This window comes from Corvus moneduloides, chromosome 3 (genome assembly GCF_009650955.1).
Source record: "Corvus moneduloides isolate bCorMon1 chromosome 3, bCorMon1.pri, whole genome shotgun sequence".
In the NCBI taxonomy this organism is placed as follows: Eukaryota; Metazoa; Chordata; class Aves; order Passeriformes; family Corvidae; genus Corvus; species Corvus moneduloides.
This window is the reverse complement of record NC_045478.1, coordinates 1,139,703-1,156,924: the sequence shown is the minus strand read 5'-3', so window position 1 is coordinate 1,156,924 and position 17,222 is coordinate 1,139,703. Positions and strand designations below refer to the sequence as shown.

Below are 17,222 nucleotides of genomic sequence, written 5' to 3'. Positions count from 1 at the left end.
AAAGGGCTGGAAAAGGGCTGGAAAAGGGGATGGAAAAGGGGCTGGAAAAGGGGCTGGGAATGGGATGGAAAAGGTCAGGAAAAGGGGCTGGAAAAGGGCTGGGAAAGGGCTGGAAAGGGGGCTGGAAAAGGGGATGGAAAAGGGCTGGGAAAGGGGATGGAAAGGGGATGGAAAAGGGCTGGAAAGGGGCTGGGAAAGGGGCTGAGAAAGGGCTGGGAAAGGGCTGGAAAAGGCCTGGGAAAGGGCTGGGAAAGGGGCTGGAAAGGGGATGGAAAAGGGCTGGAAAGGGGCTGGGAAAGGGGCTGGGAAAGGGGCTGGAAAAGGGCTGGGAAAGGGCTGGAAAAGGGCTGGGAAAGGGCTGGGAAAGGGGCTGGAAAGGGGGCTGGGAAAGGGCTGGGAAAGGGGATGGAAAGGGGATGGAAAAGGGCTGGAAAGGGGCTGGGAAAGGGGCTGGGAAAGGGCTGGGAAAGGGCTGGGAAAGGGGCAGGAACAACAATCCATCACCGACTACGGGGCAGGCCCGGGGGGAGGAACGGGGGGACGGCGCCACTGCCTGGGATTATCCCGGGCAGGTTTGTCCTGGGCCGGTTTATCCCGGGTTTATCCCAGTCGGGTTTATACCAGTTGGGTTTATACCAGACAAGTTTATCCCAGACAGGTTTATCCCGGGTTTATCCTAGACAGGTTTATCCCGAGTTTATCGCAGGTTTATCCCAGACAGGTTTATCCCGAGTTTATCCTGGTCAGGTTTATCCCAGGCAGGTTTATCCCGGGTTTATCCTGGTCAGGTTTATCCTGGTCAGGTTTATCCTAGACAGGTTTATCCCGAGTTTATCGCAGGTTTATCCCAGACAGGTTTATCCCGGGTTTATCCTGGTCAGGTTTATCCTGGTCAGGTTTATCCCAGGCAGGTTTATCCCGAGTTTATCCTGGTCAGGTTTATCCCAGGCAGGTTTATCCCGGGTTTATCCTGGTCAGGTTTATCCTGGTCAGGTTTATCCCAGACAGGTTTATCCCGGTCAGGTTTATCCCAGACAGGTTTATCCCGAGTTTATCCTGGTCGGGTTTATCCTGGTCAGGTTTATCCCAGGCAGGTTTATCCCAGGTTTATCCTGGTCAGGTTTATCCTGGTCAGGTTTATCCCAGGCAGGTTTATCCCGAGTTTATCGCAGGTTTATCCCAGACAGGTTTATCCCGAGTTTATCCTGGTCAGGTTTATCCCAGACAGGTTTATCCCGGGTTTATCCTGGTCAGGTTTATCCCAGACAGGTTTATCCCAGACAGGTTTATCCTGGTCGGGTTTATCCTGGTCAGGTTTATCCCAGACAGGTTTATCCCGGGTTTATCCCGGTCGGGTTTATCCCAGACAGGTTTATCCCATACAGGTTTATCCCAGACAGGTTTATCCCAGACAGGTTTATCCTGGGTTTATCCTGGTCAGGTTTATCCCAGGCAGGTTTATCCCGGGTTTATCCTGGTCAGGTTTATCCTGGTCAGGTTTATCCCAGGCAGGTTTATCCCGGGTTTATCCCGGTCGGGTTTATCCCAGGCAGGTTTATCCTGGTCAGGTTTATCCCAGGCAGGTTTATCCCGGTCGGGTTTATCCCGGTCGGGTTTATCCCAGGCAGGTTTATGCTGGTCAGGTTTATCCCAGGCAGGTTTATCCCGAGTTTATCCTGGTCAGGTTTATCCCAGACAGGTTTATCCTGGGTTTATCCTGGTCAGGTTTATCCCAGGCAGGTTTATCCCGGGTTTATCCTGGTCAGGTTTATCCTGGTCAGGTTTATCCTGGTCAGGTTTATCCCGGGTTTATCCCGGTCGGGTTTATCCCAGGCAGGTTTATCCTGGTCAGGTTTATCCCAGGCAGGTTTATCCCGAGTTTATCCTGGTCAGGTTTATCCCCGGCAGGTTTGTCCCGGACAAGTTTATCCCGAGTTTATCCCGGGCGGGTCCTGCGGGTCCCGAATCCCGGGAATGGCTCCCGGCGATCCCGGCCCCGCTCCGCCCGCGCCACCTGCCGGGCCCGCGGGGACACGGGGGGGACCCGCGACGGAGGAACGGCGGCCCCGGGACGGGAATCACCGGGATGGGAGCACCGGGACGGGAACCCCCAGGACAGAATTCCCGGGACAAAATTCCCGAGACAAAATCACCGGGACGGGGATCTCCAGGACAGAATTCCCAGGACAGAATTCCCGGGAATGGATCCCCGGGACAGAATCCCCGGGACGGAATCTCCAGGACAAAATTCCCAAGACAGAACCCTCGGGAAGATTCCCTGGGACAGAATTCCCAGGACAGAAATCCCAGTTCAGAAATCCCAGGTCAGAAATCCCAGGTCAGAATTCCCAAGACAGAGTCACCGGGACAGAATTCCCAGGTCAGAATCCCCGGAACAGAAATCCCAGGTCAGAATTCCCAGGTCAGAATTCCCAGGTCAGAAATCCCAGGTCAGAAATCCCAAGACAGAGTCACCGGGACAGAATTCCCAGGTCAGAATTCCCGGGACAGAAATCCCAGGTCAGAATTCTCAAGACAGAATCCTGGGGAAGATTCCCTGGGACAGAATTCCCAGGACAGAAATCCCAGGACAAAATCCTCGGAACAAAGTCCCAAGACGGAGTCCCCGGGACAGAATCCCCGGGACAGAAGCCCCGGGACAGAATTCCCAGGTCAGAATTCCTAAGACGGAATCGTCGGGAAGATTCCCTGAGACAGAATTCCCAGGAGAAAATCCCCGGAACAAAGTCCCAAGACGGAGTCCCCGGGACAGAATCCCCGGGACAGAATTCCCAGGTCAGAATTCCCAAGACAGAATCCTGGGGAAGATTCCCTGGGACAGAATTCCCAGGGAGAAAATCCTCGGAACAAAGTCCCAAGACAGGATTCCCAGGACAGAATTCCCGGGACAGAATCCCCGGGACAGAATCCCCGGGACAGAATTCCCAGCAAAGGATCCCCGGGACCGAATTCCCGGGACAGAGTTCCTGGAACAGAATTCCCGGAACAGAATCCCCGGGGACCGAATTCCCATCACCGAATCCCCATCACCGAATCCCCATCACCGAATTCCCGGGACGGAATCCCCGGCACCGGCGGCACCGGAGCAGCGGCGGCGCGGGTATGCAAAACAAGGGGGGGGAGTGGGCGTGGATATGCAAATGAAGTGGGGTCATTTACATCGCGCTTCCCGCCCATTGCTCGGTGGGCGTGGCCAAACCCGGGGGGCGTGGCTTCCACAATGGGGCCTTCCCCGGTGGGCGTGGCCTTCTCCCGGTGGGCGTGGCCTTTCCCGGTGGGCGTGGCCTCTCCCGGTGGGCGTGGCCTCTCCCGGTGGGTGTGGCCTCTCCCGGTGGGCGTGGCCTCTCCCGGTGGGTGTGGCCTTTCCCGGTGGGCGTGGCCTCTCCCGGTGGGCGCGGCCTCTCCCGGTGGGTGTGGCCTCTCCCGGTGGGTGTGGCCTTTCCCGGTGGGCGTGGCCTCTCCCGGTGGGCGCGGCCTCTCCCGGTGGGTGTGGCCTCTCCCGGTGGGTGTGGCCTTTCCCGGTGGGCGTGGCCTCTCCCGGTGGGCGCGGCCTCTCCCGGTGGGCGTGGCCTCTCCCGGTGAGCGTGGCCTCTCCCGGTGGGCGTGGCCTCTCCCGGTGGGCATGGCTCTCTCCCGGTGGGCGTGGCCTCTCCCGGTGGGTGTGGCCTTTCCCGGTGGGCATGGCTCTCTCCCGGTGGGCGCGGCCTCTCCCGGTGGGCGCGTCCGTGGGTGGCGGCGGTGCCGGGGGGGCCATGGCGTGGTCCCGGTACCAGCTGGGCCTGGCCGCGCTCATGCTCCTCACCGGCTCCATCAACACCCTGGCGGCCAAGTGAGTCCCGCGGCGACCCCAAAATCCCCGGGACCCCCCAACCAAACCCCCCCCCCCCCGGGTCCCCGCTCGGTCCCCGCCCCGCCCCCCACCGGCAAGGATTTGGGGTCACCTCGGTGTCCCCACCTCGCTTCGGTAGGGATTGGGGGATCCTTTTGGGGGATCCTTTTGGGGGATCCAGCTCCTTTTTGGGGTTGGGGAAGGAATTTGGGGGGGGGGTCTCCGGCGTCTTTTGGGGGTGGAGCCGCCCCGGATCCCCGCGCGGCTCCTCCCGCACCCCAAAATCCCGGGAAGGGCTGGAGTGACGCCATTCCCAGCCCGCGGTGATCCCAAAATCTTCCCGGGCAAGGCGGACCGGCCAGGCCGGCTCATCCCACCCGGATCCCAGCGGGATTCCAGCCGATCCCAGCCGATCCCAGGCTGCCGCTGGAGCCCGGGAGCCCCGGAACGGGAAACTGAGGCGCGGGGGCCGAGCGGGGCCTGGAGGGGACACGTGAGGTCCCAAAAAAGCCTCTTGCGACACCCCGGGGGCTCAGCCGGGAATGAGTCAGCCCCAAATCCCTCGGGATTGGCGGAAAACCGGGATGGGAAGGGGCGGCCCGGGCATCGCTCGGGTCCCCTTGGGGATCGGGGACATTCCCGGCTGGATTTGGGGGGGGGCTGCGGGACACTTGGGGTCCGTGGGGACGGGAAATCCGCATCCCAAGGGTGCCGCTTCCAGGTTTATCCAGAGGGGGATTGGAGCACCCAAAAAAAGGGGGATTTGCCCCAAATCAGGGCTTGGGGACCGCTCCAGCCGGGGATCCTGCGTCGCTCACGGCTCCGGGGTCCCTCAGCGGGTGGCGCTGGGAGGGGGGAAGGGCTGCGGGAGCCTCCATTCCCGGCTGGATCCGGAGCGTGGGGACAGGGGGGTCCCATTCCCGGTGTCCCATTCCCAGTGTCCCACTCCCGGTGTCCCATTCCCGGCTGGATCTGGAGCGTGGGGACAGGGGTGTCCCATTCTCGGTGTCCCATTCCCGGTGTCCTTTGGGAACCAAAGCACTGGGACAGGGGTGTTCCATCCCCGGTGTCCCATTCCCGATGTCCCATTCCCAGTGTCCCATTCCCAGTGTCCCATTCCCTGTGTCCCATCCCCAGTGTTCCATTCCCTGTGTCCCATCCCAGTGTCCCATCCCTGGTGTCCCATCCCCGATGTCCCATTCCCAGTGTCCCATTCCCAGTGTCCCATTCCCTGTGTCCCATCCCCAGTGTCCCATTCCCTGTGTCCCATCCCAGTGTCCCATCCCTGGTGTCCCATCCCCGGTGTCCCATTCCCAGTGTCCCATTCCCAGTGTCCCATTCCCTGTGTCCCATCCCCAGTGTTCCATTCCCTGTGTCCCATCCCAGTGTCCCATCCCTGGTGTCCCATCCCCGATGTCCCATTCCCAGTGTCCCATTCCCAGTGTCCCATTCCCTGTGTCCCATCCCCAGTGTCCCATTCCCTGTGTCCCATCCCAGTGTCCCATCCCTGGTGTCCCATTCCCAGTGTCCCATTCCCTGTGTCCCATTCCCTGTGTCCCATCCCCGGTGTCCCATCCCAGTGTCCCACTCCCGGTGTCCCATTCCCTGTGTCCCATTCCCAGTGTTCCATTCCCTGTGTCCCATCCCCGGTGTCCCATCCCAGTGTCCCATTCCCGGTGTCCCATTCCCAGTGTTCCATTCCCTGTGTCCCATCCCCGATGTCCCATTCCCAGTGTCCCATTCCCAGTGTCCCATTCCCTGTGTCCCATCCCAGTGTCCCATCCCTGGTGTCCCATTCCCAGTGTCCCATTCCCAGTGTTCCATTCCCTGTGTCCCATCCCCGGTGTCCCATCCCAGTGTCCCACTCCCGGTGTCCCATTCCCGGTGTCCCATTCCCAGTGTTCCATTCCCTGTGTCCCATTCCCGGTGTCCCATTCCCAGTGTTCCATTCCCTGTGTCCCATCCCAGTGTCCCATTCCCTGTGTCCCATCCCTGATGTCCCATTCCCAGTGTCCCATCCCCAGTGTTCCATTCCCTGTGTTCCATTCCCTGTGTCCCATCCCCGATGTCCCATTCCCAGTGTCCCATTCCCAGTGTCCCATTCCCAGTGTTCCATTCCCTGTGTCCCATCCCCGATGTCCCATTCCCAGTGTCCCATTCCCAGTGTCCCATTCCCTGTGTCCCATCCCAGTGTCCCATCCCTGGTGTCCCATTCCCAGTGTCCCATTCCCAGTGTTCCATTCCCTGTGTCCCATCCCCGGTGTCCCATCCCAGTGTCCCACTCCCGGTGTCCCATTCCCGGTGTCCCATTCCCAGTGTTCCATTCCCAGTGTCCCATTCCCAGTGTCCCATTCCCTGTGTCCCATCCCCAGTGTTCCATTCCCTGTGTCCCATCCCAGTGTCCCATCCCTGGTGTCCCATCCCCGATGTCCCATTCCCAGTGTCCCATTCCCAGTGTCCCATTCCCTGTGTCCCATCCCCAGTGTCCCATTCCCTGTGTCCCATCCCAGTGTCCCATCCCTGGTGTCCCATTCCCGGTGTCCCATTCCCAGTGTCCCATTCCCAGTGTCCCATTCCCTGTGTCCCATCCCCAGTGTTCCATTCCCTGTGTCCCATCCCAGTGTCCCATCCCTGGTGTCCCATCCCCGATGTCCCATTCCCAGTGTCCCATTCCCAGTGTCCCATTCCCTGTGTCCCATCCCCAGTGTCCCATTCCCTGTGTCCCATCCCAGTGTCCCATCCCTGGTGTCCCATTCCCAGTGTCCCATTCCCTGTGTCCCATTCCCTGTGTCCCATCCCCGGTGTCCCATCCCCAGTGTTCCATTCCCTGTGTCCCATCCCAGTGTCCCACTCCCGGTGTCCCATTCCCTGTGTCCCATTCCCAGTGTTCCATTCCCTGTGTCCCATCCCCGGTGTCCCATCCCAGTGTCCCATTCCCGGTGTCCCATTCCCAGTGTTCCATTCCCTGTGTCCCATCCCCGATGTCCCATTCCCAGTGTCCCATTCCCAGTGTCCCATTCCCTGTGTCCCATCCCCAGTGTTCCATTCCCTGTGTCCCATCCCAGTGTCCCATCCCTGGTGTCCCATTCCCAGTGTCCCATTCCCAGTGTTCCATTCCCTGTGTCCCATCCCCGGTGTCCCATCCCAGTGTCCCACTCCCGGTGTCCCATTCCCGGTGTCCCATTCCCAGTGTTCCATTCCCTGTGTCCCATTCCCGGTGTCCCATTCCCAGTGTTCCATTCCCTGTGTCCCATCCCAGTGTCCCATTCCCTGTGTCCCATCCCTGATGTCCCATTCCCAGTGTCCCATCCCCAGTGTTCCATTCCCTGTGTTCCATTCCCTGTGTCCCATCCCCGATGTCCCATTCCCAGTGTCCCATTCCCAGTGTCCCATTCCCAGTGTTCCATTCCCTGTGTCCCATCCCCGATGTCCCATCCCCAGTGTCCCATTCCCTGTGTCCCATCCCAGTGTCCCATCCCTGGTGTCCCATTCCCAGTGTCCCATTCCCAGTGTTCCATTCCCTGTGTCCCATCCCCGGTGTCCCATCCCAGTGTCCCACTCCCGGTGTCCCATTCCCGGTGTCCCATTCCCAGTGTTCCATTCCCGGTGTCCCATCCCCGATGTCCCATTCCCAGTGTCCCATTCCCAGTGTCCCATTCCCTGTGTCCCATCCCCAGTGTTCCATTCCCTGTGTCCCATCCCAGTGTCCCATCCCTGGTGTCCCATTCCCAGTGTCCCATTCCCAGTGTTCCATTCCCTGTGTCCCATCCCCGATGTCCCATTCCCGGTGTCCCATTCCCAGTGTTCCATTCCCTGTGTCCCATCCCCGGTGTCCCATCCCAGTGTCCCATTCCCGGTGTCCCATTCCCAGTGTTCCATTCCCTGTGTCCCATCCCCGGTGTCCCATCCCAGTGTCCCATTCCCAGTGTCCCATCCCCAGTGTTCCATTCCCTGTGTCCCATCCCCGATGTCCCATTCCCAGTGTCCCATTCCCAGTGTTCCATTCCCTGTGTCCCATCCCAGTGTCCCATCCCTGGTGTCCCATTCCCAGTGTCCCATCCCCAGTGTCCCATCCCCGATGTCCCATTCCCAGTGTCCCATTCCCAGTGTCCCATTCCCAGTGTTCCATTCCCTGTGTCCCATCCCCGATGTCCCATTCCCAGTGTCCCATTCCCAGTGTCCCATTCCCTGTGTCCCATCCCAGTGTCCCATCCCTGGTGTCCCATTCCCAGTGTCCCATTCCCAGTGTTCCATTCCCTGTGTCCCATCCCCGGTGTCCCATCCCAGTGTCCCACTCCCGGTGTCCCATTCCCGGTGTCCCATTCCCAGTGTTCCATTCCCAGTGTCCCATTCCCAGTGTCCCATTCCCTGTGTCCCATCCCCAGTGTTCCATTCCCTGTGTCCCATCCCCAGTGTCCCATCCCTGGTGTCCCATCCCCGGTGTCCCATCCCAGTGTCCCATCCCAGTGTCCCATCCCTGGTGTCCCATCCCCGATGTCCCATTCCCAGTGTCCCATTCCCAGTGTCCCATTCCCTGTGTCCCATCCCCAGTGTCCCATTCCCTGTGTCCCATCCCAGTGTCCCATCCCTGGTGTCCCATTCCCGGTGTCCCATTCCCAGTGTCCCATTCCCAGTGTCCCATTCCCTGTGTCCCATCCCCAGTGTTCCATTCCCTGTGTCCCATCCCAGTGTCCCATCCCTGGTGTCCCATCCCCGATGTCCCATTCCCAGTGTCCCATTCCCAGTGTCCCATTCCCTGTGTCCCATCCCCAGTGTCCCATTCCCTGTGTCCCATCCCAGTGTCCCATCCCTGGTGTCCCATTCCCAGTGTCCCATTCCCTGTGTCCCATTCCCTGTGTCCCATCCCCGGTGTCCCATCCCCAGTGTTCCATTCCCTGTGTCCCATCCCAGTGTCCCACTCCCGGTGTCCCATTCCCTGTGTCCCATTCCCAGTGTTCCATTCCCTGTGTCCCATCCCCGGTGTCCCATCCCAGTGTCCCATTCCCGGTGTCCCATTCCCAGTGTTCCATTCCCTGTGTCCCATCCCCGATGTCCCATTCCCAGTGTCCCATTCCCAGTGTCCCATTCCCTGTGTCCCATCCCCAGTGTTCCATTCCCTGTGTCCCATCCCAGTGTCCCATCCCTGGTGTCCCATTCCCAGTGTCCCATTCCCAGTGTTCCATTCCCTGTGTCCCATCCCCGGTGTCCCATCCCAGTGTCCCACTCCCGGTGTCCCATTCCCGGTGTCCCATTCCCAGTGTTCCATTCCCTGTGTCCCATTCCCGGTGTCCCATTCCCAGTGTTCCATTCCCTGTGTCCCATCCCAGTGTCCCATTCCCTGTGTCCCATCCCTGATGTCCCATTCCCAGTGTCCCATCCCCAGTGTTCCATTCCCTGTGTTCCATTCCCTGTGTCCCATCCCCGATGTCCCATTCCCAGTGTCCCATTCCCAGTGTCCCATTCCCAGTGTTCCATTCCCTGTGTCCCATCCCCGATGTCCCATCCCCAGTGTCCCATTCCCTGTGTCCCATCCCAGTGTCCCATCCCTGGTGTCCCATTCCCAGTGTCCCATTCCCAGTGTTCCATTCCCTGTGTCCCATCCCCGGTGTCCCATCCCAGTGTCCCACTCCCGGTGTCCCATTCCCGGTGTCCCATTCCCAGTGTTCCATTCCCGGTGTCCCATCCCCGATGTCCCATTCCCAGTGTCCCATTCCCAGTGTCCCATTCCCTGTGTCCCATCCCCAGTGTTCCATTCCCTGTGTCCCATCCCAGTGTCCCATCCCTGGTGTCCCATTCCCAGTGTCCCATTCCCAGTGTTCCATTCCCTGTGTCCCATCCCCGATGTCCCATTCCCGGTGTCCCATTCCCAGTGTTCCATTCCCTGTGTCCCATCCCCGGTGTCCCATCCCAGTGTCCCATTCCCGGTGTCCCATTCCCAGTGTTCCATTCCCTGTGTCCCATCCCCGGTGTCCCATCCCAGTGTCCCATTCCCAGTGTCCCATCCCCAGTGTTCCATTCCCTGTGTCCCATCCCCGATGTCCCATTCCCAGTGTCCCATTCCCAGTGTCCCATTCCCTGTGTCCCATCCCCAGTGTTCCATTCCCTGTGTCCCATCCCAGTGTCCCATCCCTGGTGTCCCATTCCCAGTGTCCCATTCCCAGTGTCCCATCCCCGGTGTCCCATCCCAGTGTCCCACTCCCAGTGTCCCATTCCCGGTGTCCCATTCCCAGTGTTCCATTCCCTGTGTCCCATTCCCAGTGTCCCATTCCCTGTGTCCCATTCCCTGTGTCCCATCCCCGGTGTCCCATCCCCGGTGTCCCATCCCAGTGTCCCATTCCCGGTGTCCCATTCCCAGTGTCCCATTCCCTGTGTCCCATCCCCGGTGTCCCATCCCAGTGTCCCACTCCCAGTGTCCCATTCCCGGTGTCCCATCCCAGTGTCCCATTCCCTGTGTCCCATTCCCGGTGTCCCATCCCCAGTGTCCCATCCCAGTGTCCCATTCCCGGTGTCCCATCCCCGTTGTCCCACTCCCAGTGTCCCGTTCCCGGTGTCCCATTCCTGGTGTCCCTTAGGATCCAGAGCATTGGAACATGGGGTGTCCCATTCCCGCTGTCCCATTCCCAGTGTCCCACTCCCAGTGTCCCATCCCTGGTGTCCCATTCCCGGCTGTCACTCAATCCCGGGATCCCAGCCAGGATCTGCGGCGGGCCGGGACAGCCCCAGCGGTGTCACCGTCCCCGGGGACATCCCGGCCCTGGCAGCGTCTCCTGCTGTCCCAGAGCTGTCCCAGAGCTGGCCCTGAGCGGGATTTTGGGATTTCGGGATGATCCCGATGCCTGATCCCTGCTGTCCCTCCCAGGTGGGCCGACAACTTCAGCGCTCCGGGCTGCGATGGGACGGAGGAGCACCGATTCCAGCACCCCTTCCTGCAGGTGAGAGAGATCCCATTCCCGCTTCCGATCCCATTCCCGCTCCCGATCCCATTCCCACTCCCGATCCCATTCCTGCAGGTGAGAGAGATCCCATTCCTGCTTCCAATCCCATTCCCACTCCCGATCCCATTCCTGCTTCTGATCCCGTTCCCGCTTCCGCTCCCATTCCCGCTTCCACTACCATTCCCGCTTCCAATCCCATTCCCGCTTCCAATCCCATTCCCGCTTCCGATCCCATTCCCGCTTCCACTACCATTCCCGCTTCCAATCCCATTCCTGCTCCCTATCCCACTCCTGCTTCCGATCCCATTCCCGCTCCCGATCCCACTCCTGCTTCCGATCCCATTTCCGCTCCCGATCCCACTCCTGCTTCCGATCCCATTCCCGCTCCCTATCCCGCTCCTGCAGGTGAGGCCCCATTCCTTCTTCCGATCCCATTCCTGCAAGTGAGAGAGATCCCATTCCCCCTTCCAACCCCATTCCAGCTTCCAGCCCCCCATTCCATGTTCTGTCCCCCCTATTCCAGCTTCCAGTCCTCCGTTCCAGCTTCCAACCCTCGTTCCATGTTCCAGACCCCCATTCCATGTTCCAGCCCCCCATTCCACCTTCCATCCCCCCATTCCATGTTCTGTCCCCCCCATTCCAACTTCCAGCTCCACGTTCCAGCTTCCAGCCCTCATTCCATGTTCCAGCCCCCCTTTCCTGCTGATGATCCCCCTCATTCCAGCTTCCAGCCTCCCTTTCCCACAAGTGATCCCCCTTATTCCACATTCCAGGTCCTCTTCCTGCTGAGTTCCCATTCCACCTTCCATCCCCCCATTCCACCTTCCATCCCCCCATTCCATGTTCCATCCCCCCATTCCATGTTCCATCCCCCCATTCCATGTTCCATCCCTGCTTTCCTGCAGGGGGCCCCCCCATCCCAGCTTCCAACTCCCTTTCCAGCTTCCAAACTCCTGCAGAGGAGCCCCCATTCCACCTTCCAGCCCCCCGTTCCATGTTCTGTCCCCCTCATTCCAGCCTCCATCCCCCCATTCCATGGTTCTGTCCCCATATTCCCTGTTCCATCCCCCCATTCCATGTTCCAGCCCCAATGCCACCTTCCAGCCCCACATTCCCTGTTCCGTCCCCCAATTCCATGTTCCATCCCCCCATTCCATGTTCCATCCCCTCATTCCATGTTCCAGCCCCCCATTCCATGTTCCAGCCCCCCATTCCACCTTCCAGCCCCACATTCCCACAACCCATCCCCCTCATTCCACCTTCCATCCCCCTGTTCCATGTTCCGTCCCCTCATTCCATGTTCCAGCCCCCATTCCATGTTCCAGCCCCCATTCCACCTTCCAGCCCCACATTCCCTGTTCCGTCCCCCAATTCCATGTTCCATCCCCCCATTCCATGTTCCATCCCCCCATTCCATGTTCCATCCCCTCATTCCATGTTCCAGCCCCCCATTCCACCTTCCAGCCCCACATTCCCACAACCCATCCCCCTCATTCCACCTTCCATCCCCCTGTTCCATGTTCCGTCCCCCCATTCCATGTTCCATCCCCTCATTCCATGTTCCAGCCCCCCATTCCACCTTCCAGCCCCACATTCCCACAACCCATCCCCCTCATTCCACCTTCCATCCCCCTGTTCCATGTTCCGTCCCCCCATTCCATGTTCCAGCCCCTCATTCCATGTTCCAGCCCCCATTCCACCTTCCATCCCCGCATTCCCTGTTCCGTCCCCCATTCCATGTTCCATCCCCTCATTCCATGTTCCATCCCCACATTCCCTGTTCCGTCCCCAATTCCATGTTCCATCCCCTCATTCCATGTTCCATCCCCTCATTCCATGTTCCAGCCCCCCATTCCACGTTCTGTCCCCCCCTTCCACCTTCCATCCCCCCATTCCACCTTCCATCCCCAATTCCATGTTCCATCCCCCCCCTTCCAGCCTCCATCCCCCCATTCCGTGCTCCATCCCCCCATTCCACCTTCCAGCCCCACATTCCCACAACCCATCCCCCTCATTCCCGCTCCCCCTCATTCCCGCTCCCCCTCATTCCCGTTCCCCACACCCACCCCCGTCTCCCTCGCTCCCGTGTCCCTCAGGCCGCGGGGATGTTCCTGGGGGAGTTTTCCTGCCTCCCGGTGTTTTACCTGCTGCTCCTGCGCCGTCGGCGCCGCGCGGATCCCGGCCCGGCCCCATCCCGACCCTTCAACCCCCTGCTGTTCCTGCCCCCGGCCCTGTGCGACATGGCCGCCACCAGCATCATGTACGTGGGTGAGTACCCGCACGGAATTCCCTCTTTTCCCGCCGGCATTCGACGGCCGGACCGCAGAATTCCCGAAACGACGGAATTTTGGGGAGTCTCCAGCAGGCCCCGAGCGCTTTTCCCACACTTTTCCCGCCCGTTTCCCGCAGCTTTGAACATGACCAGCGCCTCCAGCTTCCAGATGCTCCGCGGCTCCGTCATCGTCTTCACCGGGCTCCTCTCCGTGGCGTTCCTGGGCCGGAAGCTGGAGCGGAGCCACTGGTTGGGAATTCTGCTCACCATCCTGGGGCTGGCGCTCGTGGGATTGGCGGATCTGCGCGGCTCCGGCGGCACCGAGCACAGGCTGGCCGACGTCATCACCGGTATGCCGGGAATGCTGGGATGCCCTTGGGATGGCGGGATCGGTCTTTGGAGTGGTGGGAAAGCTCCATGGGATGGTGGGAAAACTCCTTGGATGGCGGGATCAGTCCTTAGGATGGTGGGATCCATCCTTGGGATGGCAGGAAAACTCCTTGGGATGGCGGGATCAGTCCTTGGGATGGCGGGAAAACTCCTTGGGATGGCGGGAAAACTCCATGGGATGGTGGGATCACTCTTTGGGATGGTGGGAAAACTCCATGGGATGGTGGGACCAGTCCTTGGGATGGCAGGATCCATCCTTAAGATGGCAGGAAAACCCCTTGGAATGGGGGGATCACTCCTTGGGATGGCGGGATCAGTCCTTGGAATGGCGGGAAAACTCCTTGGAATGGCGGGATCCGTCCTTGGGATGGGGGAAAAGCTCCATGGGGTGGTGGGAAAACTCCTTGGAATGCCAGGACCAGTCCTTGGGAAGGGGGGAAAATTCCTTGGGATGGCAGGGTCACTCCTTAGGATGGTGGGAAAACTCCTTGGGATGGGGGGATCACTCCTTGGGATGGCGGGAAAACTCCTTGGAATGGCAGGATCAGTCTTTGGGATGGTGGGAAAGCTCCATGGGATGGTGGGAAAACTCCTTGGGATGGCAGGATCACTCCATGGAATGGCAGGATCACTCCTTGAAATGTGGGATCCCTCCATGGAATGGCGGGAAAACTCCGTGGAATGGCCTCCGTGGGATTGTGGGATCACTCTTTGGGATTGTGGGATCACTCCATGGGACAGCGGGATCCCTGGAGCTTCCCTGGACCATGGGGCTCAGCTTCCTCTTCCTCCTCTTCTCTCACTTCCATGTTTTCCTGAACTTCTTTCCCACCTTTTCCCACCTTTTCCCTGGCTTTTGTCCCCCTTTTCCTTTCTCCCCATTCCTTGTCTTCCCCCTTTTCCCTGCCGCCTTCTCCCCATCCCTCATCCTTTCCCCCATTCCTCGGCTTTACTTCCCCGTTTTTCTGCTTTTTCTTCTTCCATGTCTTCTTCCCACTTCCTTGTTTCCCTCCCCATTTCCTTCCCTTCTTTCCCTCTTTCCCTGTCTTTTCCTCCCTTCCTCATCTTTTTTCCCTGCTCCACTTCCTTCCCTCTCCCTTTTTCCCTCTCCCTCCCCTCCTTCCCTGGTTTCTTTCCCTCTTTCCTTTCCTTTCTCCCCCTCATTTCCTTTCCCTCGTTTCTTCTCCCACTTCCTTCTCTCTTCCCCGTTTCCTTCTTTTCCCTTCTCTTCCTCCTCATCTTTTCCCTCCTTCTCTGTTTTCCTCTCCTCATTCCCGGGCTTCTTTCCCCTCTCTTCCTCTATTTTCCCTCCTTCCCTGGTTTCTTTCCCTCTTTCCTTTCCTTTCTCCCCCTCATTTCCTTCTCGTTTCTTCCCTCCCCCTTCTCTCTTCCCCGTTTCCTTCTTTCCCCCTTTTCCGCATTTTTTTCCCTCCTTCCCTGTTTTCCTCTCCTCATTCCCGGGCTTCTTTTCCCATTTCTCTGCTTTCCCCCTTTTCCTCATTTTTCCCCCCTTTTCCTTCTCTCTTCCCACCCTCAATCCCCCATTCCCTGTCTCCTCCCTCTTTCCCTGTCCTCCTGCCCTCATTCCTGCTCTTTTTTCCTCCGTTTCTCCTTTCCCCCTTCTCCTCGTCTTTTCCTTCTCTTCCCCCTTTCCTTCTTTTCCCTCTCTTCCTCCTCTATTTTCCCTCCTTCCCTGTTTTCTCCCCACTCCTTCCCTGTCCTACTCACCTCCTTCCCGATCTTCTTTCCCCCCTCTTGCTCTGTTTTCCTTCCTTTCCTCCTCATTCCCGTTTCTTCCTCACCTTTTCCTCCTCCCTCCTTTCCCTGCCTTTTCCCTGGTTTCCCAGGTGACCTCCTGATCCTGCTGGCCCAGGTCATCGTGTCCATCCAGATGGTGCTGGAGGAGAAATTCATCTTCAGCCACGACGTCCACCCGCTGCGCGCCGTGGGCACCGAAGGTCCGCAGTCCCCTTCCCGCCACGTTCCCAAACCCCGGCAACGGGAATTACCGGGCCGGCGGATCCGCGGAAAAGCCGGAGCAGCCCCTTTTCCCCGCAGGTTTCTTCGGCTTCACCATCCTGGCACTGCTGCTGGCGCCGCTCTCCTTCATCCCGGCGGGGCGGCTCAGCGGGAACCCGCGCGGGGTCCTGGAAGATCCCGCCGACGCCTTCTGCCAGATCCGCCGGCGGCCCCTGATCCTGGCGGCGCTCCTGGGGAACATCGGGAGCATCTCCTTCTTCAACTTCTCCGGGATCAGCGTGACGCGGGAGCGGAGCGCGACCACGCGCACGGTGCTGGACAGCCTGCGCACGCTGCTGGTCTGGGCGCTCAGCCTGGCGCTGCGCTGGGAGCGCTTCCACGCGCTCCAAATCCCGGGATTCGCGCTGCTCCTGGCCGGCGCCGCGCTCTACAACGGCCTGCTCGGCGCCCTGCTGCCGCGCCGGAGCGCCGGGAATGCCGCCGGCAGGAATGCCGACGGGAACGAGGAGGAGCGGGAAGCGCTGCTCGGCGAGGACAGCGCTGCCGTCAACCAGGGATGAGCCGAGAATGTTCCTCGGGATCGGCATCACAGGGATTGGGAATCCTTATAGGGAATCTCAGCGCCATCATCAACCAGGGATGAGCGTTCCCGGCCAGGAATGTTCCTTGGGATCGGTATCCCGGGGATCGGGAATCCTTATAGGGAATCTCAGCACTGCCATCAACCAGGGATGAGCGTTCCCGGCCGGGAATGTTCCTTGGGATCGGTATCCCGGGGATCGGGAATCCTTATAGGGAATCTCAGCACTGCCATCAACCAGGGATGAGTGCTCACAGCTGGGAATGTTCCTCGGGATCGGCATCCCAGGGATTGGGAATCCTTATAGGGAATCTCAGCACTGCCATCAACCAGGGATGAGCGCTCACAGCTGGGAATGTTCCTCGGGATCGGCATCCCAGGGATTAGAATCCTTATAGGGAATCTCAGCGCTGCCATCAACCAGGGATGAGCGCTCACAGCTGGGAATGTTCCTCGGGATTGGCATCCCAGGGATTGGGAATCCTTATAGGGAATCTCAGTGCTGCCATCAACCAGGGATGAGCGCTCACAGCTGGGAATGTTCCTCGGGATCGGCATCCCAGGGATTAGAATCCTTATAGGGAATCTCAGCGCTGCCATCAACCAGGGATGAGCGCTCACAGCTGGGAATGTTCCTCGGGATCGGCATCCCAGGGATTGGGAATCCTTATAGGGAATCTCAGCGCTGCCATCAACCAGGGATGAGCGCTCACAGCTGGGAATGTTCCTCGGGATCGGCATCCCAGGGATTGGGAATCCTTATAGGGAATCTCAGCGCTGCCATCAACCAGGGATGAGCGCTCACAGCTGGGAATGTTCCTCGGGATCGGCATCCCAGGGATTGGGAATCCTTATAGGGAATCTCAGCGCTGCCATCAACCAGGGATGAGCGCTCACAGCTGGGAATGTTCCTCGGGATCAGCATCCCGGGGGTCGGGACTGGGAATCCTTCTTGTAGGGAATCCCCCCGATGGGGGGAGGGGCTGTGCCGGCTCTTCCCGGTGGGATACAGACCCACAGCCGGGAGATTGGAGCCTCTGTGCCATTCCCACGGGATTGGGATGGGATTGGGATGGGATTGGGGCTGGATCCACCCACTCCCAAATCTGTGCTCCCAATAAAGCCCCTCTGCCCCTGGCTCATTCCATGGGGATCTCTGGGGGGTATCCTGGGGGATTTGGGATCAGCAGGGATGGGAGAGGACAGGGACTGTTC

At 59.7% G+C, this 17,222-nt stretch overlaps 1 protein-coding gene across 1 annotated transcript; it reads left to right on the top strand.

Annotated features, from left to right (window-relative positions):
• The first annotated feature begins 3,773 nt into the window (after positions 1-3,773).
• SLC35F6 (solute carrier family 35 member F6) lies at positions 3,774-17,149 on the top strand. The gene is made up of 6 exons (XM_032104343.1): positions 3,774-3,850; positions 10,710-10,782; positions 12,882-13,053; positions 13,195-13,407; positions 15,295-15,405; positions 15,506-17,149. The coding sequence occupies exons 1-6, from the start codon at positions 3,774-3,776 to the stop codon at positions 15,985-15,987; spliced, it is 1,128 nt and encodes a 375-aa protein (XP_031960234.1). The 3' UTR covers positions 15,988-17,149.
• Positions 17,150-17,222: the final 73 nt, after the last annotated feature.

What these genes read in the sequence shown, in the direction of transcription:
- SLC35F6 (XM_032104343.1), top strand. Translation starts at nt 3,774, where the DNA reads ATGGCGTGGTCCCGGTACCAGCTGGGCCTGGCCGCGCTCATGCTCCTC. An exon ending in ATCAACACCCTGGCGGCCAA is followed by an intron (nt 3,851 to 10,709) that starts GTGAGTCCCGCG and finishes TGTCCCTCCCAG; the next exon opens with GTGGGCCGACAACTTCAGCG. An exon ending in GCGCGCCGTGGGCACCGAAG is followed by an intron (nt 15,406 to 15,505) that starts GTCCGCAGTCCC and finishes TTTTCCCCGCAG; the next exon opens with GTTTCTTCGGCTTCACCATC.